Here is a 23,041-nt window from a genome sequence, read left to right as displayed (position 1 = left end):
ATATGAGCCAGCAATCCCACTACTGGGCATATACCCTGAGAAAACCATAATTCAAAAAGACACATGCACCCCAATGTTCATTGCAGCACTATTTACAATAGCCGGGTCATGGAAGCAACCTAAATGCCCATCAACAGACAAATAGATAAAGAAGATGTGGTACATATATACAATGGAATATTACTCAGCCATAAAAAGGAACAAAATTGGGTCATTTGTAGAGACGTGGATGGATCTAGAGACTGTCATACAGAGTGAAGTAAGTCAGAAAGAGAAAAACAAATATCATATATTAACGCATATATATAGAATCTAGAAAAATGGCACAGATGAACCTGTTTGCAGAGCAGAAATAGAGACACAGATGTAGAGAACACACATATGGACACCAAAGGGGGAAAGCTGGGGGAGGGATGGTTGTGGGATGAATTGGGAGATTGGGATTGACATGTATACACTAATATGTATAAAATAGAGAACTAATAAGAACCTGCTGTATAAAAAAAATGAAATAAAATAAGATTTCAAAAAATAAGAAGATGAGAAGCCCAGATAAAGATTTTTAAACCATGTTCTGTTAAAAAAAACCCAAAAAACCACACAGGTACAGAGGTTAACAAAGGAAAGTATTTCACATGGAAGTTTCCCCCTGTAAAAACAGTGGGCTTAGACGGGACTATCTCAGAGGACCTTTTCTGCTCCACATTCTGTAATTCTGCTAGTAAAACCTTTTGACATGTTTTCCTTTGTGGGTACTCAAAGGAAGGCAAAATAAATATTATGTGGAAAACACTGAATGAAAGCTTTGTGAGAGAATAAGAAGACCAGTTGGGAAGAAAAGGAAATAAACATCTCGAGGGAAGCCAAAGTAATCAAAAGAATTATAAAAACAAGATAAAAAGAAAATCAGTATTAAATAGAGATAAGGTAGAGTTCGAAAATAAATAGTAATGCGATTCCTTTCAAGAATGTGAGCAGACACAGTAGAGATGATAATCACTGAAAATAATTATAGTCATTACCACTTAATATAATGTACGGGATGCTTTGTTTTTCTGTGTGTTGTCATGACTTTTCACCATTTAACCACCCCTGAACAGAGCATGGGTGAGGGCGGGTTAGTTACCAGGATGGCTGCTCTCATCCACTAAACTGTGTGATGATTTTGGTTATGGTTTTGAGTTTTTATAATGTTCTTCTCAGAAGGCAAACTTGTCTTCACAATTTGGGGCAGCCTCCTTATTAGCTGTGTGACTTGAGGCAACTGTGCTTCAAGATCCCTTTTCGGGGCTTCCCTGGTGGCGCAGTGGTTGAGAGTCCGCCTGCCCATGCAGGGGACACGGGTTCGTGCCCCGGTCCGGGAAGATCCCACGTGCCGCGGAGCGGCTGGGCCCGTGAGCCGTGGCCGCTGAGCCTGCGCGTCCGGAGCCTGTGCTCCGCAACGGGAGAGGCCGCAACAATGAGAGGGCGGCCCGCCGAAAAAAAAAAAAAAAAAAAAAAAAAAAAAAAGATCCCTTTTCAGAAAAAACAAGACAAAAATACTATTACCGTATAAGGCTGTTCTATGAAGAAAGAAGAACTGGATGCAAAGTGCTTAGAAAAGTGCTCAATAAATGTTGACTGCAAATCAACTATACTTCAATTAAAAAATATATATATATATGATAGAAAAAAATTTTTTTAACGTTTACTACTGTGGTTGTTCACCGTCCTCCTTCTCCTCCTCATCTTGGATGGAAGGTTAAGTGAGCACGTGCTCTGCTGGCTTCTCCAAGATCTATGATGTGGAACAGTCTGTTACTGTAGACATAGAGTATAAGTCAGCCCTATTTAGGTGGAATATTGTTTTTAACCTCAAACATTCCATCTTTACGTCCTGGTTCTCTCTCCCCACTGAAGGGCTTTGTGTCAGTAGGACCCTAGGGCAGTGTTCCAACCCACATCAGGCCAGATACCTCCCGGTGTGGTCTTACCTTCAGTCTCCTTACCCCGCAGCAGAGGACAAGTAAGCATATCTTGCAAACATCCTCTTTAGCCACACTGGAAATGCTGCTCCAGCATGGCAGCCAGCACCAGATTAAATCAGAGCTTTCTTGGCCAGAAAGATCTAGACACATTAGAAATGGGTCAAGCAGAACAGCGTTCACCAAAGAAGAAGTGTATCGCCGGACTCCCTTGGAAGAAAACCAAACTGCATAAATCCAGATGCAGCAACAACTGGTTACAAACAAGGGCGGCCGAAGACCTCAAAGGCCTTTGCAGTGTTATTGACACCAGAGCATTGCTGGAGAAAGACCCCAGACTAGGCCAGCTGGCTCTGCCACGTGTTCCACCATCACAGCTGGGCATTCATTCCTGGAGACGTTTTTTATTCATTGTGAATTGACCGTAGGTCATATTCCCCGGTCTGCTTATGTCAAGTTTTTCTCATTCCTTAGGTTCTCAGGCCTCGGTATTCGCTCAGACTTCTCTGTAGATGAATGAAGTGCCTCACGCTTTGCACAGAAAGTAAACTCTCTGATGTAAATTACCTCCACTTTCTTATTCTCCACCCAAAAAATTTCTGTATTTTTCACTCACCTTGTCTTCTTTTGCTTCCAGCTCACAGACTCTCAGACCGTAGGACACTCTCCTCTCCAGCTAATCTCAGTCTCATCCTCTCGGGCCCCTTTGAGGATGTGGTTTCGTCCATTATTTCTACCTGCTGTATCATCACTTTCTATGTGTAAACAGGTTCGTCTCCATGGCCTTTTTCTTCTCGTCACCAGATTTCTTGAAAACACAGCCCCCTTCACTACTGCAAATTCAGTAAACTTAAACCTCAACCCCTGGGTCTCCTGCCCAGACCCTGCTGGGCTTCCTCTTCCATTCCTTATTTCCATGAATGATTTGATACTTCTCTCAAAGTTTCTAATTTCTCTTCAATCTCTCTTCTTCTCTCAAGGCAACAATAACAATAAAAGTATAAACTAGCATTTTTAAACACTTGCTATAAATTCCAGCGTGTTTCCCGCACTGCCTGTGCTCTTAAGCTGGTGGGAGGGAATATTTCGTAGAAGTTACCGGTTGACAAGTTCTTTCAATTCTATCTTCATGTCTCTTACCACCAGCTCCTGTACTCACTGATTCTTCAGGCCCTCATAGCTTTCTGCTCCCTGCCTGGGCTCATCACCTTCAGCCTTATACTGGGCTGTGTGACTACTCTTCCTTAAGAACGGGTCTGACCATGCCATTCTACTGTCCCATGTCCCTCAGTAGTTCCCCTTATCCTATCTCACGGAGTCCACGCTCCTGGACGTGAGCGAGTGTCACCGCACACAAGTCAGCCTGGAGAGTCTGCGCTTTGCCCACTGCCTCCTGCACTTGCGTGCTTCCGTTCTGCTCTCCCTTACGTAAAATCCGCATCTGCGCACATCTAAACCTGTTCTTTAAAGCCTAGCTCGATTGTAATTTCCTCCAAGAAGTTCTCTGCAGGCTCCCTCATCATCCCCTACCCCCCTGCCAAGCTTGAGATCATCCTGCTCTTCGGCACCAAAACATCCTCTCTAGAGACTCTCTTTCTCTCTCCCTTTCTTTCTTTCTCTCTCTTTCTCTGTCTCCCTCCCTCCTTCTCTTTCAACAGAGGTGAGACACCAAAAAATTCAGTTTGGAAAGATGTTATTTAAAAAAAAAAAAAAAAAAACTTTCTATGTGTAAACAGGTTCGTCTCCATGGCCTTTTTCTTCTCGTCACCAGATTTCTTGAAAACACAGCCCCCTTCACTACTGCAAATTCAGTAAACTTAAACCTCAACCCCTGGGTCTCCTGCCCAGACCCTGCTGGGCTTCCTCTTCCATTCCTTATTTCCATGAATGATTTGATACTTCTCTCAAAGTTTCTAATTTCTCTTCAATCTCTCTTCTTCTCTCAAGGCAACAATAACAATAAAAGTATAAACTAGCATTTTTAAACACTTGCTATAAATTCCAGCGTGTTTCCCGCACTGCCTGTGCTCTTAAGCTGGTGGGAGGGAATATTTCGTAGAAGTTACCGGTTGACAAGTTCTTTCAATTCTATCTTCATGTCTCTTACCACCAGCTCCTGTACTCTGTGATTCTTCAGGCCCTCATAGCTTTCTGCTCCCTGCCTGGGCTCATCACCTTCAGCCTTATACTGGGCTGTGTGACTACTCTTCCTTAAGAACGGGTCTGACCATGCCATTCTACTGTCCCATGTCCCTCAGTAGTTCCCCTTATCCTATCTCACGGAGTCCACGCTCCTGGACGTGAGCGAGTGTCACCGCACACAAGTCAGCCTGGAGAGTCTGCGCTTTGCCCACTGCCTCCTGCACTTGCGTGCTTCCGTTCTGCTCTCCCTTACGTAAAATCCGCATCTGCGCACATCTAAACCTGTTCTTTAAAGCCTAGCTCGATTGTAATTTCCTCCAAGAAGTTCTCTGCAGGCTCCCTCATCATCCCCTACCCCCCTGCCAAGCTTGAGATCATCCTGCTCTTCGGCACCAAAACATCCTCTCTAGAGACTCTCTTTCTCTCTCTCTTTCTTTCTTTCTCTCTCTTTCTCTGTCTCCCTCCCTCCTTCTCTTTCAACAGAGGTGAGACACCAAAAAATTCAGTTTGGAAAGATGTTATTTAAAAAAAAAAAAAAAAAAAGCGGCTGCAGGTAAGACTGGTTAGGAAGCATGAGCTTACATGATTTTTCAAAGGAGAGGAGACTAAAAGGGCAATTTAAATATTCTCTTAACATATGTACAGAGGAGCAGGTGGTGGAGGAGAGGGTCCGGCTCCCCTCCAGTGAGTATATAACAAAGAAGCAGGATGTGGGATCTGTTGAAGGGAAGCTTTTTCTCCCAGTGAAAGTTGTATAGAAGGATGAGGTTACTAAGGGAAATGGTGGGGTCTCTTTCTTTAGAGATCCTTGACAATTGGATAGATTGTTACATCTACAACTATATGCATGCAGTCGGGTTCTAGAACATTTTTCCGTTTGCTAGCCCTCTTGTCTGAGTTCAGGGCGGGAATGAACAGACTCACTATATCTTCAAACACTGATCCTGCAGGAAGGAATAGTTTCTAACATATCAAGGATGCAATAATAATAGTTACATTTCTAACCTTTTCGGTTTCTGGTTCTCTAAATCTTTATGATCTAAGATAGGAAATATGAATATGATATTCACCAGTACTGATCCCCATAACATTTAATGGATTTTGACTACGCAAGATTTTTTTTATCCTTGACGTATTATATAACAATAAAACAATAGCAGTTAAGCGCAGGCACGGGAGCCAGACTTGATTTAAATCCTGGCTCTTTCACTTCCTAGCTATGGGGTCCTGGGTAGGTTACATAACTTCTGTGTGCCTCAGTTTTCTCATCTGTAAATAATGATATTGTATTGCCTACCTGATAGGGTTTTTGTCTTTATATGCAAAGACCTTAAGGGAATACCTGATACATAGTAATGGATAAAAATTGGTCATTTATTATTTTTACTAAAACATATGATGTTAAACCTTTGTTCATACCGTGTATTTCTCAGAGGCGTTGTTTGCTGCCAAAGGGATGTGTTGGTCCTTGAGGGAAGCCTTTCTGAGATACATTAACTCTTTCAAGCCACTGGGTTAAAATCAAGCGATAGCCTAGTGACTGAGCTAACTTTCCTTTTATAAAGTCTTGTGCCGCAAGCTGATTACATATGCGATTTTAGAAGACCTCCACCACACATTTTTAAGACTGTCTCCTTTTCATGGATAAATGACTCAGAAATTATTCTCTAAAAAGAAATTTGGACATTTCTGTACATTTGGGTATAGAATTACTTCTGTCACCAGGACTGATCAAAGGGATGTTAGCACAAAGGTAGGTACTACATTTGATTGAGGATGTATTAAATATGCTTTTTATTTGTAAAACACTTTTTTCTTTTGCCCCTAGGAATAATTCAGGTTTCACACCAGCAGACACTGTGGCTGTCATGTTCTGTTCTACACACAAATCCCTCACACTGGGTAAGTGACCCACAGACTTAAAAACCAACTTAATATTACCCTCAGATAATTGCATCTTATGATTTTGAAATTCAGACAACTCTTCCAATTAAATGGAATGGGGGTATTTTCCACTCTGTGACCTAAAGAACAATAGCAAAGTGAGGATGGCTCATAGCTTTGAAATACCATCATTGGATTGAACCCCATTTTTGAGGGCCTAAATTTAATAGTGTAGGATTTAGCTTTATTTGTAATCATGTTTTCAATTCTTATCGAAGATTTTCAATGTAGAATGTTCATGTTAAAAGCCTGGGGGTGCGTAGTTGGGGGCGGGGGGGGAGGGTGCAGTGAGCACAAACTTGGCTTTGGAAGGCTCTAGAGTGACCCCTGGAAAATGTCACCTTATATTTTCTGGAGGCTTGGAGCAAGGTGGAAATAATGTTATTACTCTAGTTTGATATTGACATTAGTTTGAAGTTCGTTTCAGAATGTTATTTCTATAAAGAAACGTGACATGGTTATCGTTAACTCAATCTGATCAGCACCTAAAATGAAATAAGTACGTATTTAATGGACAAAAATAGATCAAGAAAAGTGCTATTTTCTACTTAGCTTTATCCAGTTTAATGACATTATCCCAATAACCTGTCCAGACATCTGGAATCCATGTTTTTAGTCATTAAAAGTCATTAAGTAATGAGAAACTTTATTGAAATATACATCATTAACAAACTCCTTGGGGTAGTAGGCACACTGTGGTAAAACTAGTTTTAAAAATTCCATTACCTTTTGACGTGTGACTGACTAAAGAGAATGACGTTGCTCTAAGTCTGCTCGTGTTAAAGTTCAGTCTGTAAACTAGGAAACAAAGAGATTTCATAATGGTTTTACTAGCCCCAAACAAACATATTTGTCTGATAGAATTATTTTCAGTCTTGCAAAGTTTGGGAAATGATTTAGAAATTGGACGTACTCTTAAAGAAGCAATTGCTGTCTAGGGGTTCAGCTTATTTGAAGAAATTATATATATATACCGTCCATACGTTGCTTTATGACTCTTAGGTTTTCTTTATAATCATCACCAAATCGAATTTGAAAGAGCTTTTTGGAAGCCACGTTCCAGTCCTGATTCTGTGATCCTGGACACATCACTTAAGCTCCCTGAACCTTAGCTTTCTCACTTTGTAAGCCATTTTCTTACTTTTTCTTAATTCTTAAGGCTGCTGTAAAGATTAAAGATAAAATTTGTTAAGTACCCCGCACAGGACTTGTACCTAATACAAGTCAGTACATGACAGAATGTGTTCAGCAATTGTGCTGTAATGTAGATTGCTGTGGACGAAATGAGAGTGCCCACCTAGAGAGCTTGGTGTGCTGCCTGGCACATGACACATACCCTTAAAGCAGCAGCTGTTATAAGTTGTTATTAACTGTATTGGTTATGATGGTATTACCATTCCCAGGGTTCCAGTCCCCTGACCCCGGTCCTGTAGATGTTCATGTAACAGGTGTGGTTTAACTGTTGACCTCAAAGAAATCATCTTGCACTTCCTCCTTCATGTGGTCGCTGTGATGTGATGCCCGGTGCTCCAGGTCTCCTGAAAAGGAAGGGGCTGTTACAAAGGTAGCGAGGCCAGAGGCGGGTGCTGCCGGGCACCTCAGAGGTCACGAGTCAGGGATCAAATGAGCCTGGGCCGTTAGAGCAGATGCTGAGTCCTGGCTGCACCACATATGCTTCCGCGTTTCTGCAGTGGCCTTTCAAACCTGCCCCAGTCCTAGGATTTGCTTTTGTCAGGACAACCAAAATGGGTTGTGTTTGTTTCTCCATGATTTTCTCCTGTGCTTGGAGCTGGCGGTGGCGAACAAAGCTCTACCCGAGAAGCATACTGCACCGTGATCAGTATTCTTTTCTTTTCTGTAAGCAGAATACCTACCCATCCTATCTTTTTTTTTTCTTTTCATTTTTTTTAATCTCAAAGCCATATCCTTCTGTCCTTGATGCTTTCTAATTTTCAGGCAAACAGGTGCTCTGAACGTCAATCACAAAAGTAGCTGCTGTGCTAAAAATGTTTGGGTTAACTTGGACTTCCGCTTTTGCACTTTGCTTTTGCAATGTTCTCCCATGAAATAGATACTTGGGTCCTCCAATAAAATACGAATGTGGTATCTAAATAACCATCGTAGTGTAAATCCTTAGTTATTTCCATAACATGGTAGACCTATGCTTTCTTGGAATTGCAAGACCTAAATACTCATCCTGACTCTTCCACTGAGACATCCCCAGGCCTCAGTTTCCATAGCTCTTAGATTAGGGAATTTTACTTCGAGCTAGGCTATTCTGTCACGCCTGGATCAGACCTGGCTTCCTGCCTGCAATCTCCTAGGTAGCGTTTATAAAGATGACCTCTTTGCTGCTTCCTTATCTCAGTGAGATGGCACGGATCACCGTTGTCCCAGGAGCACCCTTATTTCTACATACAGCAAGGGGTGTTTGGGTCCTGTTGCTTGAATGGACTTGTTAAGCCCCATAAATTTAGTGTATCAGTTTTCACAAGATCCAATGCATGTTTCTCTCTACTGGTGACCTGACATCTCTGGTACAGAGGATATGCCTGGCAGTGACCTGAGCTACAGGCCGATAATTATCCTAATGGAACTTCTCATCTGCATAGCAGTGAAAGAACATCACAATAAGTGTGAAGAATTCACATTCCAGAAAGCAGGGGGAAATTTTCAGGTAATATCACTCAGAGTTATATTTCTCTTACTTCTCACCAAGATGAAATACAACAGATTAAAATGCATCTATTTGGCATGTAGAAAAAATATCTAACCCTTTTGTGATCACTGTCAAAATATTTCTTCTAGTGATTTTAAACACACACACACACACACACACACACACACACACACAACATCTCAAATAGAATACATCACGAAAGCCCTATGAAATAACATTTTTTATTATTATATCCAGTATTTCACACACACACACACACACACACACACACACACACAACATCTCAAATAGAATACATCACGAAAGCCCTATGAAATAACATTTTTTATTATTATATCCAGTATTTGTATTTAAGAATAAATTATTGCAGGCCCAGTGGTACCCAGGTAACTAATGAACCAAAGATGAAAACTCTGGCTTTGAGAAGCCTTCTGCAAGGTCTCTTGTACATACACTTGAAATTTATTTTATTGTTCTTGCTTTTGCCCTGTCTCAATCTCTTCAGTGTACTTGCATCTACACACGTGCTGAATTTGATTCATTGCTTTTATTAGTGCATTTGCCATTGATTGATTAGTTCTTCGTATTAGTACTTTTTCTACTGATTGATTGCAGATGAAGTGACTATTTGACCTTTAATTATGAGGCTTCCTATTGAAAATGACATTGAGCTATGGTTTCACATAATCCATCTGGAAAGCCTGACATGATGCCATTCCCTGGAGTTCATTCGGGAAGAAAGAGGAGGCCTGGAGGAAGTGCAGAGCTTTCACTGTGCTTCATCTGAAACAATACTACAGGGCTTGTTTGCTGCTCTCCTGTAGTTGCACCTCAGGGTTGGAGATAATTATATTTTGTCAAGACAGCATCACTGGCTGTGGGTTGCTCCAAATGCCATGAACTCTCCCAAATTATTTTCTAGTTTGATGGTGATTTCTGTATAATGATGAGAAGATATTTTACATAGCAGAGGTGGGAGAACAGCTTGCACCCTCGTTACCAATGGTTCAGTGCTCGCTCAGTCAATAGAGCTCATCACAAAAGAAATTCGATCCGAGGGACCCTGTGGAATTAGTATTTTACTTTTATTTTATTTATCTTTTTCTCTTGAGTGTTCAAATCACTTTGATATCTAGAGTTCTAATATATATAGAAAGCTTTCCCGCTATTCCTAGAAAGAGAATGTTTAAGGATGTTTGAGATCCTTAAGTTGAGTGTATGTTTATATTAGTTTTTCACGTTTCCAAATGGCAAAATGAACGCGTATACTCCTAGAGCGTGTCAACTGACAACTGGCAATCAGTTGTGAGACCAGTTGTTTGTTTCCAAAAGCTTTTCTGGATTGAAAGAATGCTCTTTAAGTTTTAAATAGAGTGTCGTGATCAATGTGTATTAAAAGTCCACTGTGGGTCTTACCATTTATAGACATTTGTGTACAAAGACCAGTCAAGGCATCTGTTCCTCACGTTGAACTTCATCATGAGTCTACGCTTGCAGTTACACAGCTGAGCTGTGATAAGAAACTATGCGTTAAGCAAAAAGAATATAGCTTTTTGATAGACATAGGATTCTGGAAAGAGTGGAAAGAATACATACCTGATTCTAGTTGGGATTCAAGTTGCAGTTCTGTCACCAAAAGCTGAACCAATCACTTAACTGCTATCAGCCTCAGTTTCCAAATCTGTAAAATGAGAAGATGGAAGAGATGATACTTGAGATTCCTTCCAGTTTTAAGCTCCTATGAGTCTTGTGCTCAGCGACTGATATTACCACCATTCTATAAGAACAGTTTCCCTGCTATGCGTGAAAAGGAAAAGAGTTCTTGAAAGGAACAGCTATGTAAATAATGTTACAATATTACAAGAAAGGAAATATGACTGTTACATCTTCCTAAAGAGGATAAAAATTATCTTCATACTCTCCAAAGAGTTTCATAGGAGACACAAACTCGGAAAAGGATCTCGTTTTCAATTTTACTTGGAAGCTTTTCAGGAGTGCTAAAAGATTACCCTGCAGCTTGGGCTGAAAAGATCACTTAATAACATCTGGGTTATTTTCTCCAGAGGAAATGGAATTGAAATAGGAAAGTTTGCATTTCTGTTTTTCTTTCCCCCTAAAGCTTCTCTGCAATTCTATTTGGCACATAAAGACTATTATCTTGATGAAACTGCCCTGCAATTGGGAAGCACTTTTTTAAAGCCTTTAACCCATTAACTCTTGTTACCTAAATGACCTTGAATATTAGCAAATCAGTAATTATTATCTTATTATTCATACAAAGAAGTGAAGCGTAGAAAAAATTCTAAAAATGTATGCCAGGGCATATAACTAACAGAGACTAGATTCCAGGTCTCCTAACTTCCAGAACTTCATTGGACAATAGGATGTGAAAGCTCTTTGAAGGCCCAAAAGTGCTAGACTGATTCTGAGTGTTCTAACTGTACACTCTCAGTGTGGGTTCGAATCATTTTATTGATTGTTTAAAAAAGAAAATTACTTCTGATTACATTGCTAGTTTTAAGAAAGTTTAAAAATCTTTGCTATCTGTAATTATGGCCATATGTATATATTCCTTATGGCCCATATCATATTGTAGTTAAAGTGTGTCTTGATGAGCCAGCCCCTTACCTTTCAGGGGCATCAGTGTCTGCACTCTGTTCTTGCAAACTGAGAACCACAATGCTGTTTTGTTTTGTTTTGTTTTTTTGCGGTACGCGGGCCTCTCACCGTTGTGGCCTCTCCCGTTGCGGAGCACAGGCTCCGGACGCGCAGGCTCAGCGGCCATGGCTCACGGGCCCAGCCGCTCCGCGGCACGCGGGATCTTCCCGGACCGGGGCACCAACCCGTGTCCCCTGCATCGGCAGGCGGACTCTCAACCACCGCGCCACCAGGGAAGCCCCACAATGCTGTTTAACAATAAACTATCAAAGTAGAAATCGAAGTCCTGGGTAAAGACAGAAAATAGAAGTTTGTCTCTGAGGCATAAGCGTAAATATATTTTTTGTCCTGCAGTTTGCTCTTGGCGTTTCAGTTCTGTAAGGAAAGACAGTATGGGGTCTTCTACCACCTGACAGATTTTTTTTTTTAATTGAAGTATAGTTGATTTACAATGTTGTGTTAGTTTCAGGTGTACAGCCAAGTGATTCAATATATATACATATATTCTTTTTCAGATTCTTTTCCATTATAGGTTATTACAAGATACTGAATATCGTTCCCTGTGCTATATAGTAGATCCTTGTTGTTTATCTATTTTATGTATAGTAGTGTGTATCTGTTAATCCCATACTCCTAATTTATCCTTTCCTCCCCCACTTCCCCTTTGGTAACCATAAGATTGTTTTCTATGTCTGTGTGTCTGTTTCTGTTTTGTAAACAAGTTCATTTATATCATATTTTAGATTCCACAAATAAGTGATATCATATGGTGTTTGTCTTTCCCTGTCTGACTTACTTCACTCAGTATGATAATCTCCAGGGTCATCCATGTTGCTGCAGATGGCATTATTTCATTCTTTTTTATGGCTGAGTAATATTCCATTGTGTATATATAGATATAGATATAGATATAGATATAGATCTTCTTTATCCATTCATCTGGCATCTGACAGAGTCTTAAAGATGCCACTGAAATTAAAGGCCCAGTAGGATTTACCACCATAGTGAAAACAAGTTGGGTAGTGTCTGTCCTTTTGTACTGTTTTCTTTCTGATCCACATAAAGAAAGAGAGAGATGCAAGTTCTCACACAAAGTGATACACTCATGTTTGGAGCTTTGCAGATTATTTTGTTTTGAATTTTTGATTCTGAATTTGGTGTCTGAACTTCATCACTAGCATATCCAGACTTTGTAATAAAAATTTAGAAAGTTCCCAGGTTCTGCATAAGTATCAAATGAAAGACATTAAAACCTCTTTGAGGATTCCCTAGCCTGATGCTCAGGTGCCATTCTTCTCAACGATACTGCAGGAGATGTTCGCAGTGTGCAGCGTTCACCAGGACCAATGCCCTGATACTCTCACATTTCTGCCCCTTCTCCATGTTTCCTGTGCCGGGGACTGTCAGACATTTATAACCACAACCTGCAGTTAGAAATATATTTTACAGCGTGATCCAGAAAACATTTGCATGTGTGTAAAAGTCTGACCAAACAACATTCACTCTCACTTCTCGTGATGCGTTCCATCTTCTGGCCAAGTGCTAGATCAAAAGCCATTACACTGATTCAGCAACTCGTTAATGGGTCATGATCCAAGGTCTGAAAAATACTACTTCACATCTTGCTTGGTGAAATTTTACCCCCTTTCTCAACTAGTTACCATGTAGGCTTTGGCTACTGCTGTCCCTTTTTCACGGAACTTTAACCAAAATTTCTGATACCATGTAGGAACCAGAGCTAATTTAAGACTTGGAATAATTCTTGAATTGCAGTCAGATCACCTCCATTTAGATTTTATTAATCCAGCTTATGTAACAGAGTTTCTATACCTTTTGTTGATTTATTTTTTAAATTGTTTCTCTATTCAACATGTTTTCAATTAGTAATAATAATAATAACAATGGAGAGTAACTGGGTACTTAATAGGCTAAATGCTTGTTACAAGAAGTAATTTACTTGAAAATATTTTACGCTGATGGTTAGTGTACACTTCAGTGCCCAGGACAGCCCACGGCTCTCATGGAAAATTCTCACTGGAGTGTTCAGCTATTATTTTATCAAAAAGAAAGTACTCCAGAGGCAACTACTACAGATGCTTTTGTTATCTATATCTCTATCAACCAGAGACTTTACTAATTAGCATAATGAATTCAGAAATAGGTTTTTATTGATGAAATTACTGACTTGTTGCCTTGCATGATAAATGTAATAAATGGACCCTCATTGATATGTAGCCTGCCTTAAAACTTTAGAGACACACTTCCCACTTGCTAGAAGAATCTAGCAAATCCCATCTCCTGAATATGAAATCCCCAGGGCTGTGCTGAAGGCCCGCTCCTTACCAGTTTTGTGCCCAGCCTCTGTCCGGAGGCCCTGTAGTCGCCTGAGGCTGACTGCAAGCGTTACTGAATCCTGCTTTGAGAGACCCTCTCGTGCAAGGTGCTAGTGAGAGCACTGGAAAGGTCAGAGCTGGGACTTTAGTTGACACTTTTACTGCTAATATGTGTTAACCTAAAACTGCCTGTACCTGTGGCAGCTTGCTTGCATTCAAAGCTGCTGGCAAGGTGGCGGGGGTGGAGAGTACAGGTAATCTTCACCTACCCTTCAGATTTCTTCAGCCACTGTACTCTATCTGCTGGAAGAATCTGGAGCTTATGCATGACCAGCCTGGTGCAGGTCACGTTCCAACAGTCCTTTCCATGCACCAGCTCACATCACTACCACAGTCACCCCCCGCAAGGGAGGTGAGGTCCAGAGTGATAAACAACTTGCCCAAGTCACATGACCCCAAGTCGCAAAGCCAGAAGTCAAGCCAGGTCTGACTCTTAGCCACTGTGCCGAGCTGCTGTGAGAGTTCTGGGGAAGGTCCTATGCTGTGAAACCCAGGCTCTTGTATCAGCCCTTGGTTGCTAACATGAGAAGTCTAGGCTAGATGATCTCTGGGATCCTTCTAGTTCTAACATTCAATAATTTTCTGATTTTGAAAGGCTTAAGTGTTAGCTTTAGAATCTTGAGTCATTCAGAGGGACGCATAAGATCAGCATTTCTCAAAGGGTGGCCCTCAAAAATATAGCAAATTGCTTCCCAAAAAAAACATTACGGGGCCACATCTGAGGCCTACTGATTCAGAATTTTTAAGAATAAGACCCTGGAGCCTGACTGTAACACATTGCAAAAAAAGGGTATTATGCACACAGAAGTGTAAGAGCCACCATATTACATCCATCCATAATCACCTCTCAGCTTCCAGAGAACCTAGCTCGGACCCACCCAGGTTCTTAGGCGAGCATTTGACCTAGCAGAGCATTCGGTCAAACTTTGTGTAGGTGCTTAGTGATGATGGTGGGAACCAGTTTGCGCCAACCAAGGTTGTTGGTTTTCTGTTTTTTGGTTTTTGTGTTAACTTTAGCTTAGCCATGGTGCGCCCCACTTTTAGATACTTTTTTTGTCTCATCATTAGCCAAAATGAGATGCTTAGGACATAGAGGCTTATGACACACGACTAAGTACTATAAAAAGATAAACAACAAACATTTTTTAAAAAGACTCAGTAGGCCTGGACCCTGATTTCTAGGAATCACTCACTTCATTCCATGGCATTATGGTCATGTCTAGGAAGGATAAAAACCTGTACTGATTTTTCTCATCTGTAGCTGGGGTTCCCATATTTTTGTCTTCAGATGTTCTCTTGAGTCCTCTTTCTACCAGTCTGGTTAAACCACTGTGCTTGGATGTGGAAGTGTGCCAGTATTTCACGCGGTATAACCCGAGCAAAAGAAAACCATCCATTTCGTGCCCATCATACCAAGCACTCACTCCAAAAGAGGGGGCTTTCTTCCTTTAAGACCATGTCTTCCTGGCAAGCTGACGGTCAAATTTAAGCATATTTAAAAACAATTTCAGAATGCCTTACTATTTGAAAGTTATCCTTTTAAAAAACCCATTATGAAAGGAAATATATATGATTTTCCCCAAAAGTCTCACAGTGTAATTGATACTGTAGAAAGATTTAAAAAACAACAACAACAACAACAACTCACAAAATAGAATCATGCTTTCCAGAAGTCAGTGCTCCAAAAGGGACAGCAGGCCAGATAGAATCATAAGCACTTATCAAGAAGTTGTAAAGAGATGGAGGCCCATGGAGGTTTGCGCGGCATCCGAGGTAGAAGTTTCAGTTCCCGTGGCAGTCCTCAGCAGTCCCCGTTCTCAAAAATTTTAGGCATGCTTCCGACCTCATCCTAGATGATTTCAGTGACAAACCCCTTCCGTGCTCAGTCCTGTAGATTACCGAATTTGAACCCCGCAATACTGATTCATAATAATAATGATAGCTATCATTTTTGGAGATGCTGACTTTATGCCAGGCACCGTACTGGGTACTTGACATACGCTGTCTCACTGAGACCTCCAACTACCACTTGAGATAGTTATTTTAACCTCATTTTGAGCAGATGTGGAAACTGAGGGTATTCGGGCCAGGTCACCCAATCACGTAGCCGGGGGTTAGCACGGTCAGGATTGAAAACCAGGTCTCTGACCTCAAAGCCCAGGTCCTTTCCATCACACCACCCAGTCCTCTAGACATAGCTCCAGTGGTGCGGTGTCTGCTGCTCTCTCGGTCTCGGGATTGGAGAGGAACAAGAGCGGCCAAGGCTTACATGCGGCAGCTTCACTGCAGCCGAGCTCACTCGCCGTTGTGACCCTACAGCTCAATGGCAAGGAGACAAAAAATCCCGCATATTATACAGCGGCACCTCAAACTGTACACCGAATCCTTATCCCTGTGCGTCTCTTAATGTCAATTGTGAGCGGTGGAAGCTTTTAATTCCGCCGTTTCATATTTCTTTCAAAATAAAAACCACCGTGTCATAGTTAGAAGGAGCTCTAAAGAGATTCATTTTACATGTTAATAATCCACTCACATGCCCGAAGCCATATGCACTCCGTGCTTCTGAAAACAGGAAGTGAGGGGACCACATTCCGTTGTCCTGGAGCTTGTCCTTTCTGAGGAGGCCTTTGCCACATCCAGGAGGGCCGACCACAGCCCGTCTCCCAGGGCTCTCTGTTCATTCCTGCACCTGCTGTCAGTTGCAGAGGGGATTGTTTATTATTATTAATATTTAGAAAGGTTGCCTCCAGTGGTACTAACATGTGCATCACAGAACAACAGTTGTTTACTGTGTTTGAAGTGAAGGATCTCCCCCAGGAGAGCTCCTTCACTTGAAGTTTCTCTCTCTCCATCTCTACTTGGAAACAGAGATTGATGAATAACCATGACTGTTTCAGAGTTGCATCTCTCACATTATTTATTTGGTCATAACTCTTCCCAGAAATTCCCTTAATTGAACCAGACACTCTAAACCAGTTTGCATGGATTTGATGACCGCCAGCTCCATGCTTCTTTACAATAAAGAATAAAGGACTCCACGGCTGCAGAATGAGGTGACACCCACTGCCTCCCTGTCCCCATCTATAGACCTATCCAAACAATTCCAGCCAGGTATTAAAGTTAGCTGCCCATTTTTTAAAGCCATGCGGGGACACAGTAGGTTTTTGACAAATTACCCTGGAGGCAGGAGGAGATATAAAATTGGACATAGGGCTTCCCTGGTGGCGCAGTGGTTAATAATCCGCCTGCCAATGCAGGGGACACGGGTTCGAGCCCTGGTCCGGGAAGATCCCACATGCCACGGAGCAACTGAGCCCGTGCAACACAACTACTGAGCCTGCGCTCTAGAGCCCACGAGCCACAACTACTGAAGCCCAAGCACCTAGAGCCCGTGCTCCGCAACAAGAGAAGCCACCGCAATGAGAAGCCCGCGCACCGCGATGAAGAGTAGCCTCCGCTTGCCACAACTAGAGAAAGCCTGCACGCAGCAAGAAAGACCCAACGCAGCCTAAATAAATAAATAAATAAATTTAAAATTGGACAGAACTCAAAAGATTCCTGGGCCCCAGGAAGCCAGCTCGTTTGGAATGTCACCTCCTGAAGCTGAGCACGCTCATGGTTTTGGAGCAGTGACACTTCCCAGAGCTGCCTTTGCTTCAGGTTTGCTCTACGTACTAGTACCCTACTCTCTGTGCTAGTACTACTACTGTACTCTAGTACTGCTAGAGCAAGCTTTCTAAATATTAATAATAATGAAAACCAACTCCTCTGCAACTGTCAGCGAGTGCAGAAATGTGCAGTAATAAACGGTGCCAATGGAAAGATGCTTTGCCAACATCATTTGCTCACTTCACGCGTTCATCCAACACGTGTTTATTTCACGCCTACTATGCGCCAGGCACTGTGCTAGGCCCTAGGGTGGTGCAGCAGTGAGCAAAACACGAAAAAGCACTCCCCCTTATCCAGCTTCCTTTCTAGTGGGTCCAACAGACAAACCCTCAGACATATTGCACATCAGATGATGGGAAGTGTGTGGAGAAAAAGAAAACCAGAAAGGAGAATAGGAGTGTCAGGGGGAGGTGGGGGGATCTTAGGCTTAAAGGGGGCTTTGGGTCAAAGGCCTGTAGGAAAGAGGGAGAGAGCCACGTGATACATAGAGGAAGGAGGCTCCAACCAGGGGGACAGCGAGGGTGAAGGACCCGAGGCCGCGGTGTGCTCGGCAAGTTGGAGAAAGAGGAAGGGGCCAGTGTTCAGGGAGAAGAAGTGGTGAGAAGAGAGTTCTAGGAGGCGTGGTAAAAGGTCACCGGTGATGCTGTGTGAGACCTAACCAACCCGTTGTGAGGACTCGCCCGCTATGCAGAAGGAGAGGGGAAGCCGTGAGGGGTTTGAGGAGTGAACAAGTCACAAGATTCAGCTCCCCCTTTGGCTGCTATGTTGAAAAAGGGCTGGGCCTGGCTGGGGGGAAGGGTGCAGCAGGGAGAAACAGGAAAGCCAGTTAAGAGCCTTTAATCCAGACGAAAGCTGGGGTGGTGTGGTTAAAGGTAATAGTGGAGTGGTGAGAAGCATTGGATCCTGGTTGTATTTTGCATGCAGAGCTACTGGGATTTGCTGACGAATTGGATTTGTATGTAAAAGAAGGAGGAATTAAAGGCGATTCCAGGGGGTTTGGCCTGAGGGGCTGGAAGGATGGAGTTGCCATTTACTAGACTGGATGAGAAATAGATTTTACTGGTGGAAGAGGGATGTGGGGCAGATCAAGAGTTCCATCTTGAACGTGTTAAGTTTGAGATGTCTTTTCGACATCCAGAGAAGAGTTGTCTTTGAGTCTAGAATTCTGGTCTAGGCTGGAATTTTCAGCATATAGATGTTAGTTTAAGCTATCAGGCTCCATGAGATCACTAAAGAATGGGTAGACAGAGGAGAAAAGGGCTCCGAGCACTGGGCCCTGAGGCCCTCCAGAGGTTGGGAGGCTACAAAATTACCTTGAGTGTAAAATGATAATGAAATTAGAAATCAGCCAGACATATAGACGTCCAAACTGGCTAGCCTGTAATTTTCTCCCATCTCACAAGGTTGAGGTGACGATTGAATAAGAAAGTAGATATAAAACCACTTTGAAACATTAAAAGGAAAAGGGTCTGGCATTCCTATGGCACCTACTACGTGCCAGGCACTGCATCAAGCACAGGGGTTGCCTTATTATCTCACTGGATCTTCACAACACCCTGCACAATAGCTATTATTGATCCCATTGTCCAAGAAAACTGAGCCTCAGAGAGGTCAAGTAAATCACCCCACTTTACACAGTGAGGAAAATGGCAAAGCCAACACACAGTGGCCATCTGTCTACCTCCAGAGACCCCCAGAAACCTCTAGAATCCTCTTGCTCTCCCTTATTACCAGACCAAGCTTCTCAGCCCAGCTCACACTGGAATCACCTGAGAGCTATGCAAAACTGTGCCGGGACCCTCCCCATACCTGTTTGCTCAGAATCTCTCAGGATAGACCCAGGTATCACAGTTTTTAAAAGCTACCCAGGTGATTCTAACGAGCAGCTGCCGCTGACAACCACGGCATCATGCGACTTCCTTTATTTGTGCGCACGCGTGCTCCACTGTGTTACAGAAGGATCCAGGTGGGATCACACCTGTTCATTTGTTAATAAAACCGACCATGTGTGCTGATTTGTGAAAACCACAATTCTCTGTGTTGTGATTAGATATGTTAAACTGTTCAGAATTTAAAGAAAACCAATGGGATTAGAAAAACATCGTTATTTCCAGAAATGGCTTCCAGGGTTCTCTTATTTTCTTCCTCTGCCTAAAAGTCTTCTGAATGAGGTCTTCACACCCCAATTTTTATATCACTGAAAACAATTGAGGGCAGAAGTAGGTTAGCGGCACAACATCTAGCCAAGTTAAACCATGTAAACGTGAGTCAGACTTTTATTTATTATTTATTTATTTATTTATTTTAGTTGTGTTGTTTCTATTTTTTTTTTGACTTTTTTTAAACATCTTTATTGGAGTATAATTGCTCTACAATGGTGTGTTAGTTTCTGCTTTATAACAAAGTGAATCAGCTGTACATATACATATATCCCCATATCTCCTCCCTCTTGCATCTCCCTCCCACCCTTGCTATCCAACCCTTCTCGGTGGTCACAAAACACCGAGCTGATCTCCCTGTGCTATGCGGCTTCCCACTAGCCATCTATTTTACATTCGGTAGTATATATATGTCAATGCTACTCTCTTACTTTGTCCCACCTTACCCTTCCCCCTCCCCGTGTCCTCAAGTCCATTCTCTATGTCTGCGTCTTTATTCCTGTCCTGCCCTTAGGTTCTTCAGAACCTTTTTTTTTTTTTTTTTAGATTCCATATATATGTGTGTCAGTGGACACTTAGGTTGCTTCCATGTCCTGGCTGTTGTAAATAGTGCTGCAGTGAACATTGTGGTACATAACTCTTTTTGAATTATGGTTTTCTCAGGGTATATGCCCAGTAGGGGGATTGCTGGGTCATCTGGTAGTTCTATTTTTAGTTTTTTTAGGAACCTCCACACTGTTCTCCAGAGTGGCTCTATCAATTTACATTCCCACCAAGAGTGCAAGAGTGTTCCCTTTTCTCCACACCCTCTACAGCATTTGTTCCTTGTAGATTTTTCGAAGATGGCCATTGTGACTGGTGTGAGATGATAACTCATTGTAGTTTTGATTTGCATTTCTCTAATGATTACTGATGTTGAGCATTCTTTCACGTGTTTGTTGGCAATCTGTATATCTTCTTTGGAGAAATGTCTATTTAGGTCTTCTGCCCATTTTTGCATGGGTTGTTTCTTTTTATGATATTGAGCTGCATGAGCTGCATGTAAATTTTGGAGATTAATCCTTCGTCAGTTGCTTCATTTGAAAATGTTTTCTCCCATTCTGAGGGTTGTCTTTTCGTCTTATGTTTTCCTTTGCTGTGCAAAAGCTTTCAAGTTTCATTAGGTCCCATTTGTTTATTTTTTATTTTATTTTCATTTCTCTAGGAGGTGGATCAAAAAAGGATCTTGCTGTGATTCTGTCATAGAGTGTTCTGCCTGTGTTTTCCTCTAAAAGTTTTATAGTGTCTGGCCTTACATTTAGGTCTGTAATCCATTTTGAGTATATTTTTGTGCATGGTGTTAGGGAGTGTTCTAATTTCATCCTTTTACATGTAGCTATCCAGTTTTCCCAGCACCGCTTATTGAAGAGGCTGTCTTTTCTCCATTGTATATTCTTGCCTCCTTTATTAAAAATAAGGTGACCATATGTGCATGGGTTTATCTCTGGGCTTTTTATCCTGTTCTATTGATCTATATTTCTGGTTTTGTGCCGGTACCATACTGTCTTGATTACTGTAGCTCTGTAGTATAGTCTGAAGTCAGGGAGTCTGATTCCTCCAGCTTCGTTTTTATTTCTCAAGATTGTTACTGTAGCTTTGTAGTATAGTCTGAAGTCAGGGAGTCTGATTCCTCCAGCTTCGTTTTTATTTCTCAAGATTGCTTTGGCTATTTGGGTCTTTTGTATTTCCATACAAATTGTGAAAATTTTGTTCTAGTTCTGTAATAAATGCCATTGGTAGTTTGATAAGGATTGCATTGAATCTGTAGATTGCTTTGGGTAGCAGAGTCATATTCACAATGTCGATTCTTCCAATCCAAGAACATGCTATATCTCTCCATCTATTCGTATCATCTTTAATTTCTTTCATCGGTGTCTAATAGTTTTCTGCATACAGGTTTTTTGTCTCCTTAGGTAGGTTTATTCCTAGGTATTTTATTCTTTTTGTTGCAATGGTAAATGGGAGTGTTTCCCTAATTTCTCTTCCAGATTTTTCATCATTAGTGTATAGGAATGCAAGAGATTTCTGTGCATTAATTTTGTATCCTGCTACTTTACCAAATTCATTGATAAGCTCTAGTAGTTTTCTGGTAGCATCTTTAGGATTCCCTATGTATAGTATCATGTCATCTGCAAACAGTGACAGTTTTACTTCTTCATTCATTGATTAGCTCTAGGAGTTTTCTGGTAGAGTTTTTAGGATTCTCTATGTACAGTATCATGTCATCTGCAAACAGTGACAGCTTTACTTCTTCTTTGCCGATTTGGATTCCTTTTATTTCTTTTTCTTCTCTGATTGCTGTGGCTAAAACTTCCAAAACTACGTTGAATAATAGTGGTGAGAGTGGACAACCTTGTGTTGTTCCTGATCTTAGAGGAAATGGTTTGAGTTTTTCACCATTGAGAACAATGCTGGCTGTGGGTTTGTCATATATGGCCTTTATTATGTTGAGGTAAGTTCCTCTATTCCTACTTTCTGGAGGGTTTTTATCATAAATGGGTGTTGAATTTTGTCAAAAGATTTTTCTGCATCTATTGAGGTGATCATATGGTTTTTATCCTTCAGTTTCTTAATATCGTTTATTACATTGATTGATTTGCATATATTGAAGAATCCTTGCATTCCTGGGATAAACCCCACTTGAGCATGGTGTATGATCCTTTTAATGTGCTGTTGGATTCTGTTTGCTAGTATTTTGTTGAAGATTTTTACTTCTATGTTCATCAGTGATATTGGCCTGTATTTTCTCTCTTTGTGACATCTTTGTCTGGTTTTGGTATCAGGGTGATGGTGGCCTCCTAGAATGAGTTTGGGAGTGTTCCTCCCTGTGCTATATTTTGGAAGAGTTTGAGAAGGATAGGTGTTAACTCTTCTCTCAATGTTTTATAGAATTCACCTGTGAAGCCATCTGGTCCTGGGCTTTTGTTTGTTGGAAGATTTTTAATCACATTGTGAATTTCAGTGCTTGTGATTGGTCTGTTTATATTTTCTATTTCTTCCTGGTTCAGTCTCGGAAGGTTGTGCTTTTCTAAGAATTTGTCCTTTTCTTCCAGGTTGTCCATTTTATTGGCATATAGTTGCTTGTAGTAATCTCTCATGATCCTTTGTATTTCTGCAGTGTCCATTGTTACTTCTCCTTTTTCATTTCTAATTCCATTGATCTGAGTCTTCTCCCTTTTTTTCTTGAGGAGTCTGGCTAATGGTTTATCATTTTGTTTATCTTCTCAAAGAACCAGCTATTAGTTTTATTGATCCTTGCTATTGTTTCCTTCATTTCTTTTTCATTTATTTCTCACCTGATCTTTATGATTTCTTTCCTTCTGCTAACTTTGGGGGTTTTTTGTTCTTCTTTCTCTAATTGCTTTAGGTGTAAGGTTAGGTTGTTTATTTGAG

At 41.4% G+C, this 23,041-nt stretch overlaps 1 protein-coding gene across 6 annotated transcripts in view; it reads left to right on the top strand.

Moving 5' to 3' along the window:
- The window catches only part of SLC10A7 (solute carrier family 10 member 7), a 265,905-nt gene that overhangs the window by 218,306 nt on the left and 24,558 nt on the right, over window positions 1-23,041 (top strand). For 5 of the 6 annotated variants that reach the window (XM_024126597.3, XM_024126596.3, XM_028491741.2 and 2 more), the window contains one exon: window positions 5,935-6,008. In XM_024126597.3, the coding sequence (XP_023982365.1) occupies window positions 5,935-6,008 (74 nt within the window). Of the gene's footprint in view, window positions 1-2,601; window positions 3,624-5,934; window positions 6,009-23,041 lie in introns of those variants that run through there. The other variant, XM_028491744.2, reaches the window with a different exon arrangement.

This window comes from Physeter macrocephalus, chromosome 7, assembly GCF_002837175.3.
Source record: "Physeter macrocephalus isolate SW-GA chromosome 7, ASM283717v5, whole genome shotgun sequence".
NCBI classification, from domain to species: Eukaryota; Metazoa; Chordata; class Mammalia; order Artiodactyla; family Physeteridae; genus Physeter; species Physeter macrocephalus.
This window is presented reverse-complemented; position numbering and strand designations above follow the sequence as displayed.